We start from the raw sequence: 19049 nt of genomic DNA, 5'->3' as shown, positions 1-19049 counted from the left end.
TCGGGGAGAAGATATTAATTTACACATGCTTTCTTTCTGCCAGCTTGCAAAAAAACAGAGGTCGGTAACAACTATACATGGATTTGTGGTGTGGCTTTAAAGCAAAGGATGCAGGGAAAAACGTTGCCTTTATGATATTAAACCTTGATTTAACCAGGATAAAGTTGCAGACATTAACAAAAACAACACTAAAACGGCACCATAATCACCAATAAATAGACAGTAAAGAGATTAAAATGTGGGCTTAGACACATTTAAACCAGTTAACATCTACAGCCAGTTTGTGCCTCTCATGCTGTGTTCACACCACAGTTGGCAATATGGGACTATTAGTAGTGAAAGCGGCCTAAAAGTGTTCAGTGAGACCAGGTCCTGAAGTATTAGGTACAGGGAAACAGGCGAACTTGAAAGCAACCTTTCCATTTTCATGTCTCACCTCTTCCCCTCCCTTATTTCCTTGTGCCGCGCCTTCCTTATTCATACATTTTACGATGATGTATTGTCATATTTCCAACTTATTTGGATTATTTCATTTGTTTCGTGGCTCCACATGTGTCTGACTGGATTGTTTTATGTACTTTCTGTCACTAATGAAATGAAGAATGGCCTCCAGAAGAGTCCAGCCCTGGATTCTTAAAGTGTGTCATCACCAGTTACACGAGGACACGCTGGAGCTAAACTGTGCAATGGAAACAGAACACAGAACACTGTTGTTTGTGTTAAGGGAGATGTTAGAGAGTTCAGACTGAGAAGCAGCTGTAGATTTAAATCACATTTCAAACCAACTCCAATAAGCTTTAAGGGTAAAATAATCCCATTTCTTGTGTTTTTTTTGCTTCAAGAAAACAATCTTGATAGAATAGATATGCACAAAAATTCGATTTTTATTTTCTGGCAGTCTGAAGAAGACCTAAGCAAAGGTAAATATGACCGTGGCTTTTGGGCTGACTGTCCCCCAAAGGTAATTCATCACCCATCGCTTCTCATTCCGACTTACAGAAAATATAAACCAGTTCCGACCTCCATCCATTTCTCAAGATTTGGGAGCCCCGCCCGCAACGAACAGAACAGCGCCGGGGGGGAAACAGTGAGGAGTGAGGGGGGGAAACTCCTCCAGCTGCTCCAGTGGTTCATATGTTAAATGAGAGCAGTGACATGACTTTAATTTATTCATTAAAATATCGATATTGCATGAGGAAGGACGACGATATATCACCAAATTGATATCCCTAACACAAAGGCCACTGTAGTTCCATTACGCGCTTAAAGGTTTGCTTCATAACAAGTTCATGCTGTTAAATCTCCCGAAACCAAAGTCTGGAGAGAAAACCAGTGTTTTTACGCAGCAGAAACACAGGAGCTACTGGTCGAGTGCTGTCTCCTTTGGTAAGTTTGTGTCACTTGGGTAAATCCGAGCACAACACTTCACAAAAGAACACATTTGAACTTGTAGAGATGCAGGAAGCAGTGGATCAACCACTTGTGTGTGCTGTGATGTAAAAATATAGATTTCCTCTCTGAACCCTGTTGTCTCTCTGTATAAATGACACCTGACCACATGTCAGTGGGGAGGACTCACGCTGCCCTTTATCATCATTTATTTCCTTTCTAACGCATTGAATCGAACTGTATTTGTAAGTGAACAGATAATAAAATGTCTATGATGCACAGGGATGCAGACGAGGATTTTTTTTCTAAAGCCAATCTGTGGATTTGAATCACTCCCTCGTAGGAAGCTACCAGGCCTGTTCCACTCAGGTTTCCCCTTCGTTTCCTGCCATATTTACACACGTATGCGCGTGCTTTCACTGGATCTGTCTCATCCCCACGAAGCGACGGTGATGACTGTTGGTGCACATCAGTCAAACATGGTGCGACTCTTATTTCTAAAGGGCAGTAAATTGTGGAGACACATCGTGGCGGCGCGCGCTGCTGCGGCCCTGCCTGTGTGTGTGTGTGTGTGTGTGTGGTGAGAGCAGAAATCAGCGAAACCAAAAACACACACATCATGGAAAATAAACAACAAGAAGAAGGAAATAAACACAAAAGGAGCCGCTCGTGGCTTCGCTGCGATGCCCAGATGTATAAGCTGACTAATGTAGGCTGACCTACCTGAAATGTGCCAATGGATTTCCAATTTGGAGGATTCCGGGTTGACTCCACCCAACACACACACACATACACACACACACACACACTTACTCAAACACACTGAGAAGAGAAAAAAAAAATCTGTCAAATATGAAATGAGAGGTGGAGGAGATCCCAGCAGCCTGGTTTCACTGTGGACTGAACCCGCGGAGGTGAGTGACTGAGTGAGTCCTGGCGTTTGGATCTCGATCCCCGTGCGTCGTGCGTAATCCGCGTAGGAAGATGAAATCTAAAGCGGCGGGGTCCTGGAGAGCAGCAGCAGCGGCAGCGGCTGGACCTGGAGAGATGTTTCGCATGTAGCGGGCGGTGGGTGGTGGTGATGATGGTGGTGGGGGATCTCTGGTGACGATCAGACTCTGTGGGGCAGAGAGGAGCTCGATCAGTGGAGCAGAGAACACTGACCGTGAACGCACCCGCACAATTAAAACAAACGTGTTTTGCTTTAACGCTGCCTCCTGCAGCAGATTCTGTACGTGCAGGCTTCCTTATTTTATTTTGACATCATCTTTGACATCACCGGGTCCCCCCCTCCTCCCCAACATAGCAACGGATACGGGCCTCATCCATAACAACAACACTGCACTTTTGCATCCACATGAAAAACCTCCTGATCAACCAATCATGATCAATATTTACATCTATTATTTATTTGTACCAATGATTTAAGGCTGCACGACAACCACACGTCATCTCAATGAAAAAAGGTTCAGTTGATATTGTTGTATTTAATAAAGCATTCAATTGTGGGTTTTAAAGATCCAGTGTGTACATTATTTTCATTTGGCAGTAAATGAAGATAAAATAACTATATTTAAGTATTTATAAGTGTACATTTAAGAGCCCAGAATGAGCCTGTAATATTTATAATGGCAAAGTCTCCACTGTGGACCAATATCCCACAAACTTGTCTTTATTTGTGATGCTAACTGGAGGTTACACAGGTTCTCCAACACAAATGAAAGGGAGGGATGTATTGAGGGACCTGCAACATGCAACTGCAACAATAAATGTGGATCAAATTTACTCACTGCACTTCTATCGGTTATGTCTCAGTATGTGTAAAAAAAAAAAAAAAGCAGAATTATTGTGCCGTACAGTGATGATGGTGTTCCTGCCCGACTGTCACACCTCCACCGATGCCCATGGAGGACTATGCATGGCAGGGACGTCCGTTTCCCTGAGTCAGGCCTAAGCCAGACCGCATACCAAAGTTGGTAGCTGCAGAGTCATCAGCCAAGGCTGATCATTACTTCTCAACCAGAACCAGAAACTCGCCTTCTACACCTCCTCTAATATCACCTTAGTGGCCTTGTCAAGTTTGGCTCCCTGTAGCCCCAGGTCTTTTGAGAGACGTAATGTTGAGCCCCCAACAAAGCCTCGAGCTCCCACCCCCAGTCCACCTCCATCTTCCCTGTCCACTGCCACCAAGTCTGCATACTTCACCTTCTTCCTTTCATGGGCAGCCTCCATCCCATCTTCCCATGGCACTGTTGGCTACATTAGAAAGGCAGATCTTCCAGCTGGAGTCCACAGCACCGTGTCAGGCCTTAACGTGCTGCTGCAGATCTCCCTTGGGACAAGAAATTGTCCTCCCAGATCCACCACCATATGCTATCCCGCCTCTGCAGTCTGTTAGATGCTGGTCTTCTGTAGGTGTTTGGAAGAGCATCCCCCCCTTTCTATATGAGAAAGGATGACGTAGGAAGGCTGCAGTAGAAACTTGGGGGGACAAGTTGGCTGGTTCAGTCCCAGGATGGGCCACAGGACTGGGGTGCCCCTTAGCAAGGCACCCAATTCCCCGTGCTCCTCGGGTGCAGATAAGTGCCCGGCTTGTGTGTGTTCCTTTTAAATAAAATATATAATACACAATGATGGGATTTTGATTTTTTTTTTTTTTTAAACGTAGAACTTGGAAATGTCTGATTTTACGCATTCAAAATCTTATAAATAGTAGGTGTTAGAGAAGTGGCAGTAAACACGATATATTACGCACAGATGTATAGTTTGTCATGTTCAAACACAACGGATAAGAAACAGACACGAGACGAGATGCAGTAATGTTTCTTCAAATATTTATATATATATTTATATATTTATAATATACTCATCACTTGTTGGTCCATACATACACACAAACACACACACACACACACACGTACAAAAAAATATGACCTTTCAGAAGTTACCAAACTGCAAATCCTGCCCAAAGAGGCCAATGAAATTACACAATTCAAGCAACCTAAGACGATGATCTTAAATTATGCATAGCCTAAGGTAACAAAAATATTTCCTTCTTCAGAAAGCACAAACACATCACTCATTAATCACGCTTTCCTCTCCGATTTTTTGCCATTTTCACAGAACAAAACATAAACAAACAACAAAACAAGAACACATTTTCACCCATGGATGTTAAAGGGAGAGAGAGAGAAAAGGTTGTGGTTCTTATAGACAAACACTGAAGATTTCATGGAGGAAATGTATGTACACATGCAGGCGTGAAACTCTGTAAACAATCTCAGTAACTTCATGTCTCGTTACAGGCCTGACTGAGCCGAAGAGGAAGAGAAAAACAAAACCAACAGCAACACCAAAGGAATGACATCATTACATAAGAAATATTCCCTTTCTTGAAAACAAGTCAAAGACAAAGTGTAAAATGTAAGAAATCATTTCCTAACTGAAGGCTCACTGCAGTCACCATGAAGGTTGAACATTATTTCACAGCTGCTGGAACAAACTCCTGGTTTCTAACATCGATGACCTATTGCATGTTCGTGACAGATATTGCTTTTCTCGGTTAGATTTATTAGAGGATTTAAACCAAAGCACAGTTCATATTAAGACCACAGATCATTGGCTCTGACTGAATTACATGTTTTTTTTTTTTAAAAAGTGCTTCTGCTACCATTCGACTCTTTAATGACTGACAAGTGAAAGTGCAGTGAGTTGAATGGGAATGTAAAGAATGGTCACATGGATTGGGTTAAGGAGGGAGACATTTGGTCAACACTGATCAGTGTAGTGTCTATAAATCAGCTGTAAACCTCTTCAGCATATGAGACATCAATGCTTGGACCTCAGCTGGCAGAAAATGATGCAACGTTTATTTTAAAGTATCATTGTTTTGGTTTAGAAGGTGAGATATTTACGCAGAGTCAGTGTAGACTGTGTCCAGTGTCTGTTTGGAGAGGGCGACAATTGAACTAGAACATGATCTGTGTATTGTTTGGATGTGAAACAGGGGCAGCAGAAAAAACTGTACAGTGTAAGTGTTTAAGGGAGCAGCGCACATATAATGTTACATCATTTCTGAATGTTTTGAATCATTTTTAAAGCTGTGTTTTAAAGCAGCTGTTTGGGTTATACTTCCAAAAACAGCGTCAGACAGCGTTGCAAACCCCAGAAAGTGTTCTAAATGTAGCAAACAGCTGGAAAGTTGCTTATTTTCTCAGTTGGGTTTTGGGACATTTTCTCTGCCGTCCCCCCCATTAACTTTAAAACAAAGCGTGAAAGCAGTTCCAGTTCTAATGTCTCCTATTAACAGGCATCCCACAAAATACAACACATTAACTCTGCATACGTACCTCATGCATCGCCACTTAAACTGAATAAAACTAAACTGTCCCCTAAAAGCTGCACAGGTATGAAGCTTCAGTGAGGATGAGGAGGTTTACAGGATCATCTTCTCTGCATCTTTTCTAGCTTTAGGCAGTCGATGCTGTTTGTTAACTGCTCTCTGGAATTATCTCAGCGAGCTTGCTGACGGAGTGAAAGGTTTTAGTGCATTTGAGCAGCAGAGAGTAAAACACAAGGGAAGGGAAGATTTTTCTAATAAATAAATCATATCTGGATGTAAAGGGAGAGTTCAGCAAAGACAGGCATTAATAAAAAGGAGTGCCATGACAGTAGAGGTCACAGAGTCAAGGTCAGCATCATCCTAGCATGCAGGAGTAGGACAGAACAGCCAAGGCGAGGTACACTTCATTCCCAGGTTCTCCCATTATCTTCCGCTGAGCGCAGATACACAGTCATGCAGGGACGCGACACAAGAACTCAGACGTGAGTGGAGCAGACAGCCCATCACAGCAGCGTCTCACTCCCACAGAGCAGGTCGTCTCCTGGTGACAGACGCGAGGACGGGCTCCCACCTTCCTTCCCTCCCTTCCTTCCTACTAACTACTGCAGCGTCAGCAGGACACTCTTACTGAGCTCTGGCACCAATTTGTCAGACGACGCGCTGCGGGAGATCCGAGCGACGGTGAAATGGGAGACGGGGGCGGACGCGAACACTTTCGATCTGACTTCAGCCATACCATAGCAGCTTACCAGGACAGAGCAAAAAAACATATACATCGCACAGGCAACAGAAACTCAAGAGTAGGAAACAAACTAACAGAAAAACAAAACACAAAAGACCAAACATACTTGCACAAATGCATTTTGTGTAAAGTGTCTGTTGCAGCCTCAACCAAATATCCATCCTTTCCACCACAATATGTTTATAAATATATACACACATATGTATATATGTATATATATATATATATATATTTATAAACATATAATACTATTTTATATCATCATTTCTGGATGCTGGGAGTAGTAATCGCTTAGCTGGGGATGGCTTTAGTTAAAAGTCAAGGAGGGTTGAGGGAGGTTGAGGCCATGCTGACAAGTCCTCTCCTGAGGAAGAGGAGGAAGAAAGCAGGGAGGAAGAGGGAGCTCCCCCCGCTGAGAGGTGGACAGTCATAAATGTCAGACGCGCGGTCAACCTGCAGCGTAGCTGCTAAGGAAGGAGTAGAACATGGGCAGCTTCATGCGCTGCTGGTCCCGTCTACACCACGCCATCACCGTACCCTCACTGTTGGCTGTGTAGAGGTGGTGACCGTCACACGAGTACGTCAGGCTGAGGCACACAGTGAGGGAGAAAATGCAATCATCAGGATTCCCCCACAGGATATATAAATGTTAACGGTGGTGTAATTTAGCATGGCTGTGACTCTGTTACTGTACCTGATGATAGGTTTGCTTGACTTGGAAAAGGTGATCTCTCTCACTGGTTTCAAATCCCAGGTGCTCCACAACCTGGAAAAAAAGAATATGTATTATGTCCCGTGTCCTTTATCTGAACACTGGCTCTGGCACTGAGCAGAACTATCAGTATGTATAGTACATATTCTTGGCCCTGAAGGGACAAGAAGTGTTAATAATAAAATAATAAAATTCAATTCACTTCTACTTGTGTGCTCTGTCATATTCCAACCTGTTTACAACCGGTTCACTTTAATAGAACAAAGTTTCTGTTGCCTCTGCGCGAGCACTCGCTAGGAAAGTCTTTTATGGTACATTTGAAGATGCAGTGAGGAAGTCACAGTGCAGCAGCTTCATTAAACCATTTCATGACTTCAAATAGTGCATTTAAATGAAATCAGTGGTCCCCAAATAGGTGTATTTGTATCTTTAACTTTACAGAGTAAAATTTCTGCTTACCTAACAACACCATTCTCCAGCCCACCGGCGATGACGTTGACAGACACACCCTCCGGCTGGTTGGAGAACGCCACAGAGCAGATGATCTCTCTGCAGTGGACGTGACCGATCAGATCGCCGTTCACCGTCCACAGACGCAGGTCACTGCCTCCGCCCACTGAATACAAAGACACATGAGTCATGATAGTGGTGATGATGATGGTCTGGGGATGTAACACACTAATGTAACACTGTGGTCTACAGAACAGGGCGTTCTTCTCCTACCTGAGTCACAAACTGTTGCGATGTCACCTGTGGTCTCACTTGCAGACACAGCAGTCACTGGGCTTTTGTGTCCTGTGAGGCTTTGAACATAACACAGCCTGAAAAAAACACAAAACAGCTCACACAGACGCACAGAGAGTGTATGCAGAGATAAAAAAAGGTCATGATGATTTCCTCTTGTTTTCGTACACACACTGACCTGTTGAGGTCCCAGAGGATACAGGTGCCGTCTTGGCTGACACTGATGAGGATGCTGTATGGTTTGCAGACGAACAGACTGGTGACTTCCCCCGTGTGTCCATACAGGTGAACCTGAGATTCTACCTCCATCTCTGAAGGCTATGAACAGACATGGATCAAATCAAAAACATCCAATAAATTAGAGCCCATAGAGACAGAAAGAACGCAGAAGTCCTGCTTAGAGCTTGTAACATCAGTCCTGGGAAATGCTATCACAACTGGACAGTGTTACGTGTGAAAGTAACTCTCGACAACTCTTGATCCTAATTTTGTTGTTTTGTTTTTTTAATCAGATCTGAGGATGCAAAACACATTGGATGCATTCAAAATGCATTGAATGATGTTCATACCAGGTCTGAAAAGGGTCATCCACACCTGAATACTCACATGTGACTCATTGTTAGCATGGATGTGCCATCTTAATTTTCGCCATTTCCTAAAAAAACTCCATTAATCAACGTCCTATAGGAGTTTCTCTCAATTGCCATTGAAACGCCCTTCAGCACCAGAGAAATAGGAAATGTAGCTGTTGATGGCGACCAATGAAAGTCTAAAGCCTCTCTGATGGCTGAACTCCCAGACCCCTAATCCCACTTGTGGACTCGGTGGAAATGTGTTTCAAGGGCGACTGTGATGTGACTAATGAAGCTGAGCGTTTGAGCACAGTGAAGCTGCCTAAAGAGGGGGAGAGGAGAGTGGGGGTGATGGGAGGTGGGCGGCGGATTGGGCGTTGATGTGGAGGAGATAGGTTAGAGGGAGAGGTTGCCATGGAAACCCACCGTGGTGCTGGTGAAGCGGTTGCTGTAGGCGGTAATGACTCCACACTTGCTACCTGTAAATAGCTGGCAGCTATCGGGCACCCAGGCACAACTGGTCACCTAGAGGAGAGAAAGGGAGAGAGAGATTTTTGGACACAGTGAAAAAGAGAGAGAAACCTGGAAGCTTATTGGATAAATGGGAGGGAAAGAAACACAGTTCTTAGAAGCAATGCAATTATCTCTTCAAGGATTTTTAACTAATGCAGAAAAATCAAAATGTAAAGAAAATATCTGCCATCTGTATCTACTTGCCTCTGCTCCTTTGTGCTGATGCCATGGAAAAGTCACAGAGTTAAAGATGCAATATTTAACATATAAAAATGAAACAACAAAATGGTGTACTTACATTAACCAAAACATTTTTGAATGTTCTTTAAATGCACAGAAATCCATATTTGTATTCAAGGTAACAGACCATTTATTTTTGGTCGCCTTTCATTGAAGTCAACTGCTTTGTGCGTCTCAAAAGAATACAAAAACAATTCCCATGATCCCCTCTGCTTTCTGACAACAAACTAGGTATTTTGTTATTGTTTTGATTGAGAAATCCCTCACAGCTAACAAAAGTTACACACTGTGCCTTTAAATACAGGTTTATCAGAGTGGTAGATATAGTTTAAATCTGAACAGTGCAGCTCTGAAGTCACAGGTAGGCCTCGTTCAGCCAGTCATGCCATTGTTTTGAATATTTTTCAATAAATGCATGAAAAACAATGGTAAAAATACTGTTTCAGCTGGAAGAGGCACAGAGAAGCTGATGACTGCCCTGCTGTTCTCCCTCTTCCTGCTCCGTTTCACATAATGCAGTTCTGAATCACATGTAAATATCAATCATATTGTAGTTCTTCATATTTTTCCAGATGTGTGAATCTTAAGTAGACAAAAATACATGTATGAGACATGTGTGGGGACACCCCTCTAGTGCCAGACTGAATCTGTATGAGTTGCTGTTAGAGGGTCACAGTTTAGTCTTTTCCTGGTTTCAAGAATGTGTTGTTATTAATAAAAGACAAGATGCAAGTAAATAATCTAATAATTTAAATATGGATCATTTATACACTATGATTTCAAAGGAAAACCTGTTATTTCTATAATCATATTGTAGCCATGTGAATTGTAATCTAATTGAATCATGGGTTACCAAGAGATTACCACCCCTAATCGATTAATCCTGTGTGTAGATTAAAACTAGTAACAAGTATTACAGTTACTTCTTCTCTGTCAGGGGCCCTGGATTTTTCTGATCTTCTTACCTGGTGTAGTTGTGAGCACTGAATAAAGTTGATAGGTGGTTCGCTCTGTTTGCTCTTCAGCCTCAGTATGTTGTCTGCATAACCCCAGCTCAAGATGGCTGACCATTGGATGTCTGTGCTGTGCATGCTCCGCACACCTATCAGAGAAGGAGATGCAGAATAAATGGAGTCAGCAAGCCATTGTGGAAAAACTTACTGTTGCTGAGTGGCGCACTCCCTACCTTGCTCCTTGCTGTAAATCATCATGAGGCAGAACTTGCGGGACAAGCCGCAGATGGCTCGCGTGGGAAGAGCCAACAGGGATCCGAACCTCTCCCCGTGTGGCTGGCTGAAGCACACCACTGGGTCTGGAGCAGAGGGCGAGCCCACATACTCACCCCACTTCAGACCTTTGATCCATGGTAGCGGGCTCTGTGGGGGAAGGAAGTGGAAATTGCCAGGTGAGCAGCAAATCATCAGACAGCTTCATTCTTCCTCACTGAACAGTGGTGTGCTAGAAACACCACAACTACACATTGGATTACCGGGCAAACAATTTCTTTGGTCTGTTCTCTGGTTTCTCTAAAGGCCAGCTGGACCAGGAGTCCCATGGCTGCTGGCAGCTCTCCATCAATCGTGAGCTTTGGCCCGGCCCTGCTGATGTGAGAGGCATTGAAGAGCTGCCTGGGCGTCTGTCCGTATGTTTTGATCATTGTCTCCAGGGCCCGTCGCTGTACTGGGTCTTCAACAGACGAAACATCCATGCCAAAATAAGTCTGTGAAAAGCAAAACAAAACTGATGTCAGCAACAACAACTGCAGTATTTTCTCATTAGCGCTAAGCAAATGTGGTGATGCACAGATTCTTACAGCAGGGTGGAAGACGTTGATGGCTTGGACAGCAGCTTTGCCTTTCTGCTTGAGCCCAAACACCAGGTCGATCCACTGACACAGAGTCTGGGAGACCTGGTCAGACTCTAGGGCTTGTCTGTGGATCAGGATGAACAGACGTGGGTCGTTGCGAGCCCAGGGTGGCAAATTCACATGATTCACCCTCTCACCGTTCTGACGAACACCAAAATCAAAACCTGTTCAGGCACAAAAAAATACATTTCATCAGCAGTGAGCAAAAAGAATGAGGGAGCTAAAGGTAGATATGAATGTTGAGGGTATAAATAAAAAATATTACCCTCTCTGTTAACCAAGAATTCTGGGAGGTAGAAAAACTCTGGGATGAGCTCTTTCACATCAGTCATGGACTCATAGGAGGACAGTCGCCACGTCGTGTTCATGGAGTGAAACGTCCGGTCCGGGATATCAAAGCTCTGATCTGATTGAGGCCAAAGACAATCTTATTACAAATTCAACTCACTGATTAAAAAGATCCCCTTTCATGACCAGAGAGAGCATGCTTGGTGAATTCATTTACAATCACACAAAAAAGGTGCTTTAGAGGATCACAGAGGAGGAGTACAGAGAGGATTGAATGGACAAAAATAATTAACATGTATAGAGAAGAAAAGGGGAACACCTGATTAGAGAAAAGTACAGAGGCGTTATAACCTTTAATGCTAACGCATGTTACGCAACACAGGAAACGGCTTGCTTCCAGAATCTTAGCACTAAAAACATGAGCATCAAATGAGATGAAGCAGTCGGGGTAAAGTAGACAGTTGGGACTCAGGGATAAAAGCTATTTGGAGCTGTATGATAATTATCTGCTGTTAAAGAGCCACACATTTCCAGTCAATTAACAGTGCATTTGCTTGTAGAAAGTAAAAAACTATGCAGTTGGACTATCCAGGCGTTTCTCACTTAACTTTCAGGAAACAATAATGTGTGACTCACCCTGGTAGGCAAGGAACATCTTGGTGAAAGGAGGCATCCGGACCAGGAAGTGCAGCACAGTGCCACTGTTGGAGTAGTGTGAGCCGTAATGGTAAGGCTGGACAGGCGGCATGGGATCATCCTCACGAATGCCCTTCTTGTATTCCTCCTCCAAGTACTGCAAAACAAGCACATGTGGCAGAGTGTCTTTTCTTACTGCATCATGGAAAAAACTAAAAGTAACACATGCTACGGTACGACAGGGCCTCACCCTGTAATTGTCCACATATCGATCCTCTTTTTCTTTTGACTGGACTGCAATGGGTTTACTCAAATTCCTGCATGACAAAGTAGAAGGAAAGCATTAACACACCATGGATTTATACAGTATATCCACCAAAATGTGGCATGCTTAATTGTCTGTTTTCCTCTAAACCAAAATTTCACGATTGAGACCATTAACTAACCCTAACCCTCAACCAGAAAACCGGAAGACTATGTCCACTTTTTAGATCCAGACTATGCTTTGAACGTGGCCTGGTTGTTGGTGTCAGACAGGCTGGTCTCACTATATCAGAAACTGCCGACTACTGGAATTTTCACTCACAACTATCTCTAGAGTTTAGAGAATTGTCGGCAGGGAAAAAATATGAATTGAGCGGCAGTTATCTGGGCAAAAATGGTAACAAAACATGCCAATTTAAAAGGGGTCCTGTGTCCCAAATAAAGTTTCCAGTGAGTTTACATTACAATGCTCAAGACTAAAACATAGAACTCCTTTCAAAACACAAAGAGAGATTTAACTCTCCAGCACCTGTAGATGCTTGGATCCTGCAGGTCGAGCGTCTCACTGGTGTAATCTCGCAGGATAAAGGGGAACACAGGATACTGCATGAGGTCGTTGAAGGAGCGCCCTGCGTGCTTGTTGAGATGTGTGAGGTACTCAAAGTTGGTGATCTGACTAGAGCCCCACAGCTGTGTGAGTGCCGTGATGTTGCCGTGCTCCAGCAGGTTGGGCAGATCAGAGGTCAGGATGTTGTGGTAGACGTCGTCACGGAACTAAAGCGAGAACACAGATAATTGAGATTATTTCTAGCTCTAGTGTTAGGAAGGGTCTGAAACTTAGTAAAAGTACACAGTCCCAAAAATAATAAAAAATTATAACATTTATTCAAGTGTACCCAGTTTAAGGCACCACTAAAAAAAATGAGCTCAGTGCAAAGAAGAAGCAACTGATCAACTTTATCAAAACCCAAAAGACAATACATAATAAATGCATAAGATGCCCAACATGGTCATAGGGCTGGTTGATATAGACAGTGACAGGGAGAGAAGGAGGAAAAAAAAGAGTTGTTATGAGCGATATTGGAGCTAGAGATCTTTTTGTCACGTTCTGGTCAAAATACTTTGGTGGTCACTCCCACCGTGCTTTGCTCATCCTGACAGAGGAGACTCTGCTCTACTCTTCTCTGAAAAAATGCAAATGTAAGCACAGCTTTCCATTTATGATATAAATGACAGTGTGCAATGCAATACCATGTTTGTAAATATATTGGAATAATATATACCATCCAATTCTGGCTTTCAATCATATGGAGGACAAAGCAGTAGAAAATGGATGGTATACTATCTAACCCTACATGGTGATATTAAATAGATTTAATGGAATACACTTGCTGATTTGTATACAATTAAAAAAAATCACGAGAGGACCAGCAATGTTTGTAATGTTTAACCACAACACATCATCTTAAATTGAAATATCTTATTGTTTGTCGATCTTTGTAAATCCGCAGATTATCTGAGGACACTGGACTGAGGACTTTTCTGCTTAGGAAAACTCTGGTTTGCACAAAAGCAAGTCTCCCAAGCACACAATAGATTTCTTTTCATATTTAAATAAAAAGTGGTGTAAGATAATGATAGTTATCACCTCAAAGAGAACAGTGGTTTTACATCCGATATGATCATGATTGAATCCTGGCACAGAATACCACAGAGCTTGAGAGGCACCAGGGACAGAATAATAAAGAGGCGACAGTAAACCCTCAAAACAAAGGTTATTTTCAAGCTGCATTTTATCAATTCATACATCTTTTTATTTGAGCATCAGTCGTCTCCTCCTCATTTTTATCCCAGTCCATTATGTGAGGCAACATTTTAATATTCAAATCAAACACAGATTTAATTTTGCTCCACCGATCTCCTGGGTAGTCTAGTATTTATGATAAGCCCTGTCAGTTCTTTGTTATAATAAAATGAAATAATTTAAGTAACACTAGAGGACCTGCTGTATGCCTGTCACGACCGATGTTAGCATTCATTTCAGTATTTCATTCTTGCATGAGCAACCTTCCACTGACGACGTGGTGTCCTTCATTTTTATTCTATGTGACTCACCTTGGTATTGTCAAAGGCTAACAGCAGGGTCCTGCCATTGGTGAGGAATATCTCCACAGCATTGTCTCTTAGCTGCCACCAGCGCTTGTGTACCTCCTTGATCTCCTCATACGTCCAGGAGAAAGAAGGGGCCTCAGTCTCCCCATGAAGGCTCTGTCCAAACACAGGAGCATACGTAAGGTTGAGTTCACATAACGTAGCAGCACCTCTTTTGGTGAAGAAACAAAAGCATGAGCAACAGAGTCTGGCATTACCTGGTTGTCATGAGCATCAGCTGCATTGTCTTCTACAAAGTACATCCCAGACTTTCCTGTGAAGAACACAACAAACAAAAGCATTCACCACTGAATTAACACACACTTGTATGTAATGCCAGAGGAATATCCCTCATGCCTCAAAGAGAAAGAGAGAACACATTACTCTTTGTGCATTTTTGACTGCCTGAGTCATTAAGTGTATTATGCATGGAGCAGCTGTGAATGACAGTCAGTGACTTACCCAGAAGTAGCTCTCCCACCGTCTCTCTGGAGGGCGCGACACTAATGCACCGCCTAGTGAACCTAAGGACAAAAAGACGTTCTTCAAACAAGAAAAGTACAACATAGTACTACATAGACTACATACATTCAGTAGTAAGACATTAACACACAAACTAGAAACACGAGAAACTTTATACGTAACTCTGAGTTGTGTCAAAGTTGCCTTCTTCAGATCACACTAAATTCCTGAGATGGACATAATGTTTACTCAGGTTATAGACATGCGGAGAGAGTGAGGAACAAAGTTATACCTGATGGCCTCACTGGTGGCTTTGTCTTTGACAGTGGAGGAAAAGGAGGAGTGAGTCTTATCCTCAAACAGGAAGGACAGTGGCGGTGTCATGGTGTCTAAAAAAAGAAATGAAGGTCAGATTTAGGAAAACAAATACACCGCCACAACACAGAAATTCACCACAAAGGGGACCTTCACCTTCAGACTTGCGCCTGTCTTTGAGCAGGTATTTGTTGGGGATGGTGAGGTAGCATCTCTGTAATCGCCGGCGCTCCCGGTTTGGCCCTTCGGTGGGGTCCAGCTGCCAGGATGTTGGGTACGATGTCTGGTCGTACCAAACCGCACTGAAACAGACATCATTGCTATCTGTAAAGCTTTGTCTATTCATATGAATGTAGAGTAGAAACTGACAGCATGGCCATATATTTAGCTGAGGAATCACATCTTTAATGTTTTAGGGCATTGGAGAGGTCTATATTCAACAATTTCGCATGAGTTTGTAAGTAAGGCAGTAGTGAAAGGTGAGCACCAAAAATTAAGATACAAAAGACATATACAGTATTAATAATTTACAATGATTATGATACCATTTAATTTTCATATATATATATGTATATTGCTTTAAAATGAAATAAGGTTGCACCATGCAGTATGGGATGAGCTGCAGTTAAAGCTTTTTAACTTTTTAACTTTTCAACTGTCAAACAGTCGACCTGCTTAGAATGGCATCTTCTCAAATGTTTCATGACAACATTTTCATTTCTCATTTTCTCTATTTCATAGCCACACATGAGAATTAAATAAATTTTCATAGTCAGAAAGGAATTTCAAAGCTCACCGGTCATGCGTCAGTTGTTGCACCAGCTCCTGCCAGTGGCGGCTGGCGCTGAGGTCAGTCTTATAGAGTCCTCTGATGTGCTGGATGACTTTCTTTCTCTCCATGCCTTGCCGTAGAGAAACATTCTGAGTGATATCAGCTGCTATCTTAGAAATGTCCTTGGACTTTCCATCAAGCCTTTGGACAAGACTGCAGAGAAATAAGAAAGTATAGAGTGAACAGAAGAAGAAAAAGGACGCAATGCTCAGACCGATTTTTGAACTAAATGTACTTCGTACTAAATATAAATTCAACATGAAAGTAAAAGCCCAGACTTACTTCCTTTGAGTGTTGGTTATTTTCTTTTCCCATGCCACTTTGCTTGTTTTCTCTTCGGCTTCATACTTGTTTTTTTCCTGTGTCCATAAAGATACAAGTAAACAAGCATGCATTTTTTCTGGCCAATAAACATTCACAAGTCCACCTGCATAAAAATTGGTATTTTCACATTTTATTAAAAAAGCATAGAGGGTGTTTTGCACTCTTTGCAGGACTCACTTCTTTTATGGCCCTGAGCAACTCTTGTTTGTGTGGGGCATTGGGTGGGATGCAGCGATGGCCACAAAGCTTCAGCGAGGTCATGAATACACCCACAGCATTCTGCTCATCTTTGGTGAGGCTGTCCTTGTGATCGTGCAGCATCTCATACAGGTACAGCGACAACTTTGGCCCATGCTGAGTGAAAGGGAGACAGAGAATAAAGGAAAGGACACATTTTTAAAAATAATTTGTGACTGAGGCAAGTCACACAGTGATGGCAGGAAACAAAACCTTGTCTTGCTGACCTTCAGTAAAGCCTGAGGCTGCGGAGTGAAAGAAAAACAAAATAACAATCCAAAGGGCAGATGAAGAGCAAGAAAACAGCCAGTTATTTTCAAATCAATAGCTAACAACACTGGGAAAACAAATGCACTAAACTAACTTAAATTTTTCCCAAAACAAAACATACACATATGTGAATCTGCACTTGGTCCTTAGGTTTGGTGCTTCGCTGTGAACAACAGCTAGGTTGATGTTTAAGGTCAGAAATGGATTCCAATTATACATTTCTTTCACACTCACCTCTAGACCTGGACTGAGGCTCTCCTTGAGGATGTCTAAATGTCTGGGATCAAACACAAAATCCAGCGCCTCTTTCCTGTCAGACAGGGGAAGTGCAGGGCTGAATGTGTGCACCAGGAGGCGACCAATTTGAACCCGAAAAGTGTCCCGACAAGACCACAGGATTCTTCGCCACTGCTGATGTGGAGCTCCTCCCCGACCTGTGCTGCCCTGTAAAAAACATGACCACAAGGTACATAGACATATGGTCTCAGAATATGGCAATCAAATTTGGACAGCTGAAAATGCATTTCAGTGACTTGTGTCCTACCAGGCTAATTTTGATTCCATCCATCATGAGTCTGAGGATGTCTTTCTGAAAGCTCTTCTTGCTGGCAGGTGGTAGGGTAAAGGGAGTGGGAGAGTGTGGGACAGAGGCAGAGCCACTCTCATCATGTGCTTGATCACCTGGATCTGGTGTAAAAAGCTGTTGGTCTGGAGAGTCGGGAATATTTAGCAGGTCAAATAAGTCCTGACTCACATCTGAAATGAGAGACACATTCAAACAGAACAAGGAATAAACATCAGGTTCAGTTTATTCTCAAGTAAAATGAAGGAGAAAATAGGGAAAGTTAGATGAAAGACGTTTTTCACCATGGTAAATGAGTCTGTTGACAGCAAGAACAACAAGTCTCTGCAACCGTTGGACGAACTCAGTCTCGCTGGCACGAATGGGGTTTTCCTGGCTCATCCTCCTCTGCATCATGTGGTTGAGCTCATCGCTGGCTACAGAGCGCATCCGCATCAACAGAGAGTCAGTTTGGGCCAAAGAAAACCGCCGACGACCTAAAAGCAGCAACATTGGTGTGAGCTTGGTGTGAGCAAAAACTGTGGCGTCCATGACTGCATGCCATTTGTGAGTAAATAAACTCATACTTTCCCTTTTAAGTTCAGAGTATAAGTTATGCTCATGTCTCATGAATCACTCAACAGAAGAAAGATTAAAAGACGGAAAAAATCAAATCTGTGCTGAAATGCTTAACATTGATTTAGTTAAGCATTCAAACATGCACACACAAAGGCTCCAGTAGCACACAAAGGTACTGGGCTAATTAACCCCAAAATTGATTAGGGGTGAGAGCGTGAGTGCACTGCAAACGTCAGAGACGAGACATGCTCCATGAGAGAGGATGTCCTCCACTGAGTCCCAGCTACCTGCGTCACAGTGGAGCATGTAGGATGACGTTCCTGAGGGGGAGGGGAGGGGGGAGTCCTGGGACAGGAAGCTGAAGGGAGGGGACAGGGGGATCTGGCCATAGGAGCAGTAGTGCTGTCTGGGGATGCGGGGGATAATGGAGTCTTTCATGGCAATGGAACCTTTAGATCAGGATGAGGATCAATAAACACACAGGTGAGAGAGGAGCAGTGAAGTGTTTAAATACACATGGTGGTCATTTGTACATCAACACTGAGATGGATGGATGAGAAAAACTGCAAAGCAAGTTTCTGGCACTCACCTGCAATGCTCTTGCGCTTCTGATACATGGCGTGATGTGGCGAGCTTGATGCATTAACAGAGCTGCTCAGCCTTTGAGGTTCTTGATTGGCTGTAGTCTTTATAAATTCTATGGCTGACTGAAGGACTCGGAATTGCAATGCTACTGCCATCTCTGGGGAAAAAAAAAGGACAATGAACTTTGTCATGTAACAAGTTATTTTGATGCTCCTCAAGTGTTAGTGTACATGGATAGGTTTGCTGAAATGTTCAACATGTTCTACAATGATATATATATATATTTTTTTTTTTTTTTACTACAACTACTAAATATTTATGGATATGCCCAAGGGAGGTGTCTGAGCGAGGGGAGTTAAAGGTCAGTTTGACTGGGTCCTCAGCCGGGCTTTCCCAGAAGACCTTTAGTATTCATTTGGGCCT

The 19049-nt window shown here is 42.9% G+C and overlaps 1 protein-coding gene across 10 annotated transcripts in view; it reads right to left on the bottom strand.

Annotated features, from left to right (window-relative positions):
* Positions 1-4988: 4988 nt before the first annotated feature.
* LOC122773164 (lysosomal-trafficking regulator-like) overlaps positions 4989-19049 on the bottom strand; it is a 52980-nt gene continuing 38919 nt past the window's right edge. For 8 of the 10 annotated variants that reach the window (XM_044031598.1, XM_044031597.1, XM_044031599.1 and 5 more), the window contains 27 exons: positions 18631-18783; positions 18329-18490; positions 17768-17959; positions 17445-17656; positions 17135-17344; positions 16571-16747; positions 16352-16428; positions 16034-16222; positions 15394-15539; positions 15215-15311; positions 14923-14984; positions 14679-14734; positions 14425-14577; positions 12839-13083; positions 12296-12362; positions 12046-12202; positions 11387-11527; positions 11068-11285; positions 10744-10974; positions 10441-10630; positions 10220-10356; positions 8928-9026; positions 8108-8247; positions 7909-8006; positions 7645-7801; positions 7168-7239; positions 4989-7060 (listed from right to left, as the gene is read on the bottom strand). In XM_044031598.1, the coding sequence (XP_043887533.1) occupies positions 6922-7060; positions 7168-7239; positions 7645-7801; positions 7909-8006; positions 8108-8247; positions 8928-9026; positions 10220-10356; positions 10441-10630; positions 10744-10974; positions 11068-11285; positions 11387-11527; positions 12046-12202; positions 12296-12362; positions 12839-13083; positions 14425-14577; positions 14679-14734; positions 14923-14984; positions 15215-15311; positions 15394-15539; positions 16034-16222; positions 16352-16428; positions 16571-16747; positions 17135-17344; positions 17445-17656; positions 17768-17959; positions 18329-18490; positions 18631-18783 (3977 nt within the window). In that variant the 3' untranslated portion in view covers positions 4989-6921. The remainder of the gene's footprint in view (positions 7061-7167; positions 7240-7644; positions 7802-7908; positions 8007-8107; positions 8248-8927; positions 9027-10219; positions 10357-10440; positions 10631-10743; positions 10975-11067; positions 11286-11386; positions 11528-12045; positions 12203-12295; positions 12363-12838; positions 13084-14424; positions 14578-14678; positions 14735-14922; positions 14985-15214; positions 15312-15393; positions 15540-16033; positions 16223-16351; positions 16429-16570; positions 16748-17134; positions 17345-17444; positions 17657-17767; positions 17960-18328; positions 18491-18630; positions 18784-19049) is intronic. The other 2 variants (XM_044031603.1, XM_044031604.1) reach the window with 1 other exon arrangement.

Source organism: Solea senegalensis, linkage group LG8, assembly GCF_019176455.1.
Source record: "Solea senegalensis isolate Sse05_10M linkage group LG8, IFAPA_SoseM_1, whole genome shotgun sequence".
In the NCBI taxonomy this organism is placed as follows: Eukaryota; Metazoa; Chordata; class Actinopteri; order Pleuronectiformes; family Soleidae; genus Solea; species Solea senegalensis.
This window is presented reverse-complemented; position numbering and strand designations above follow the sequence as displayed.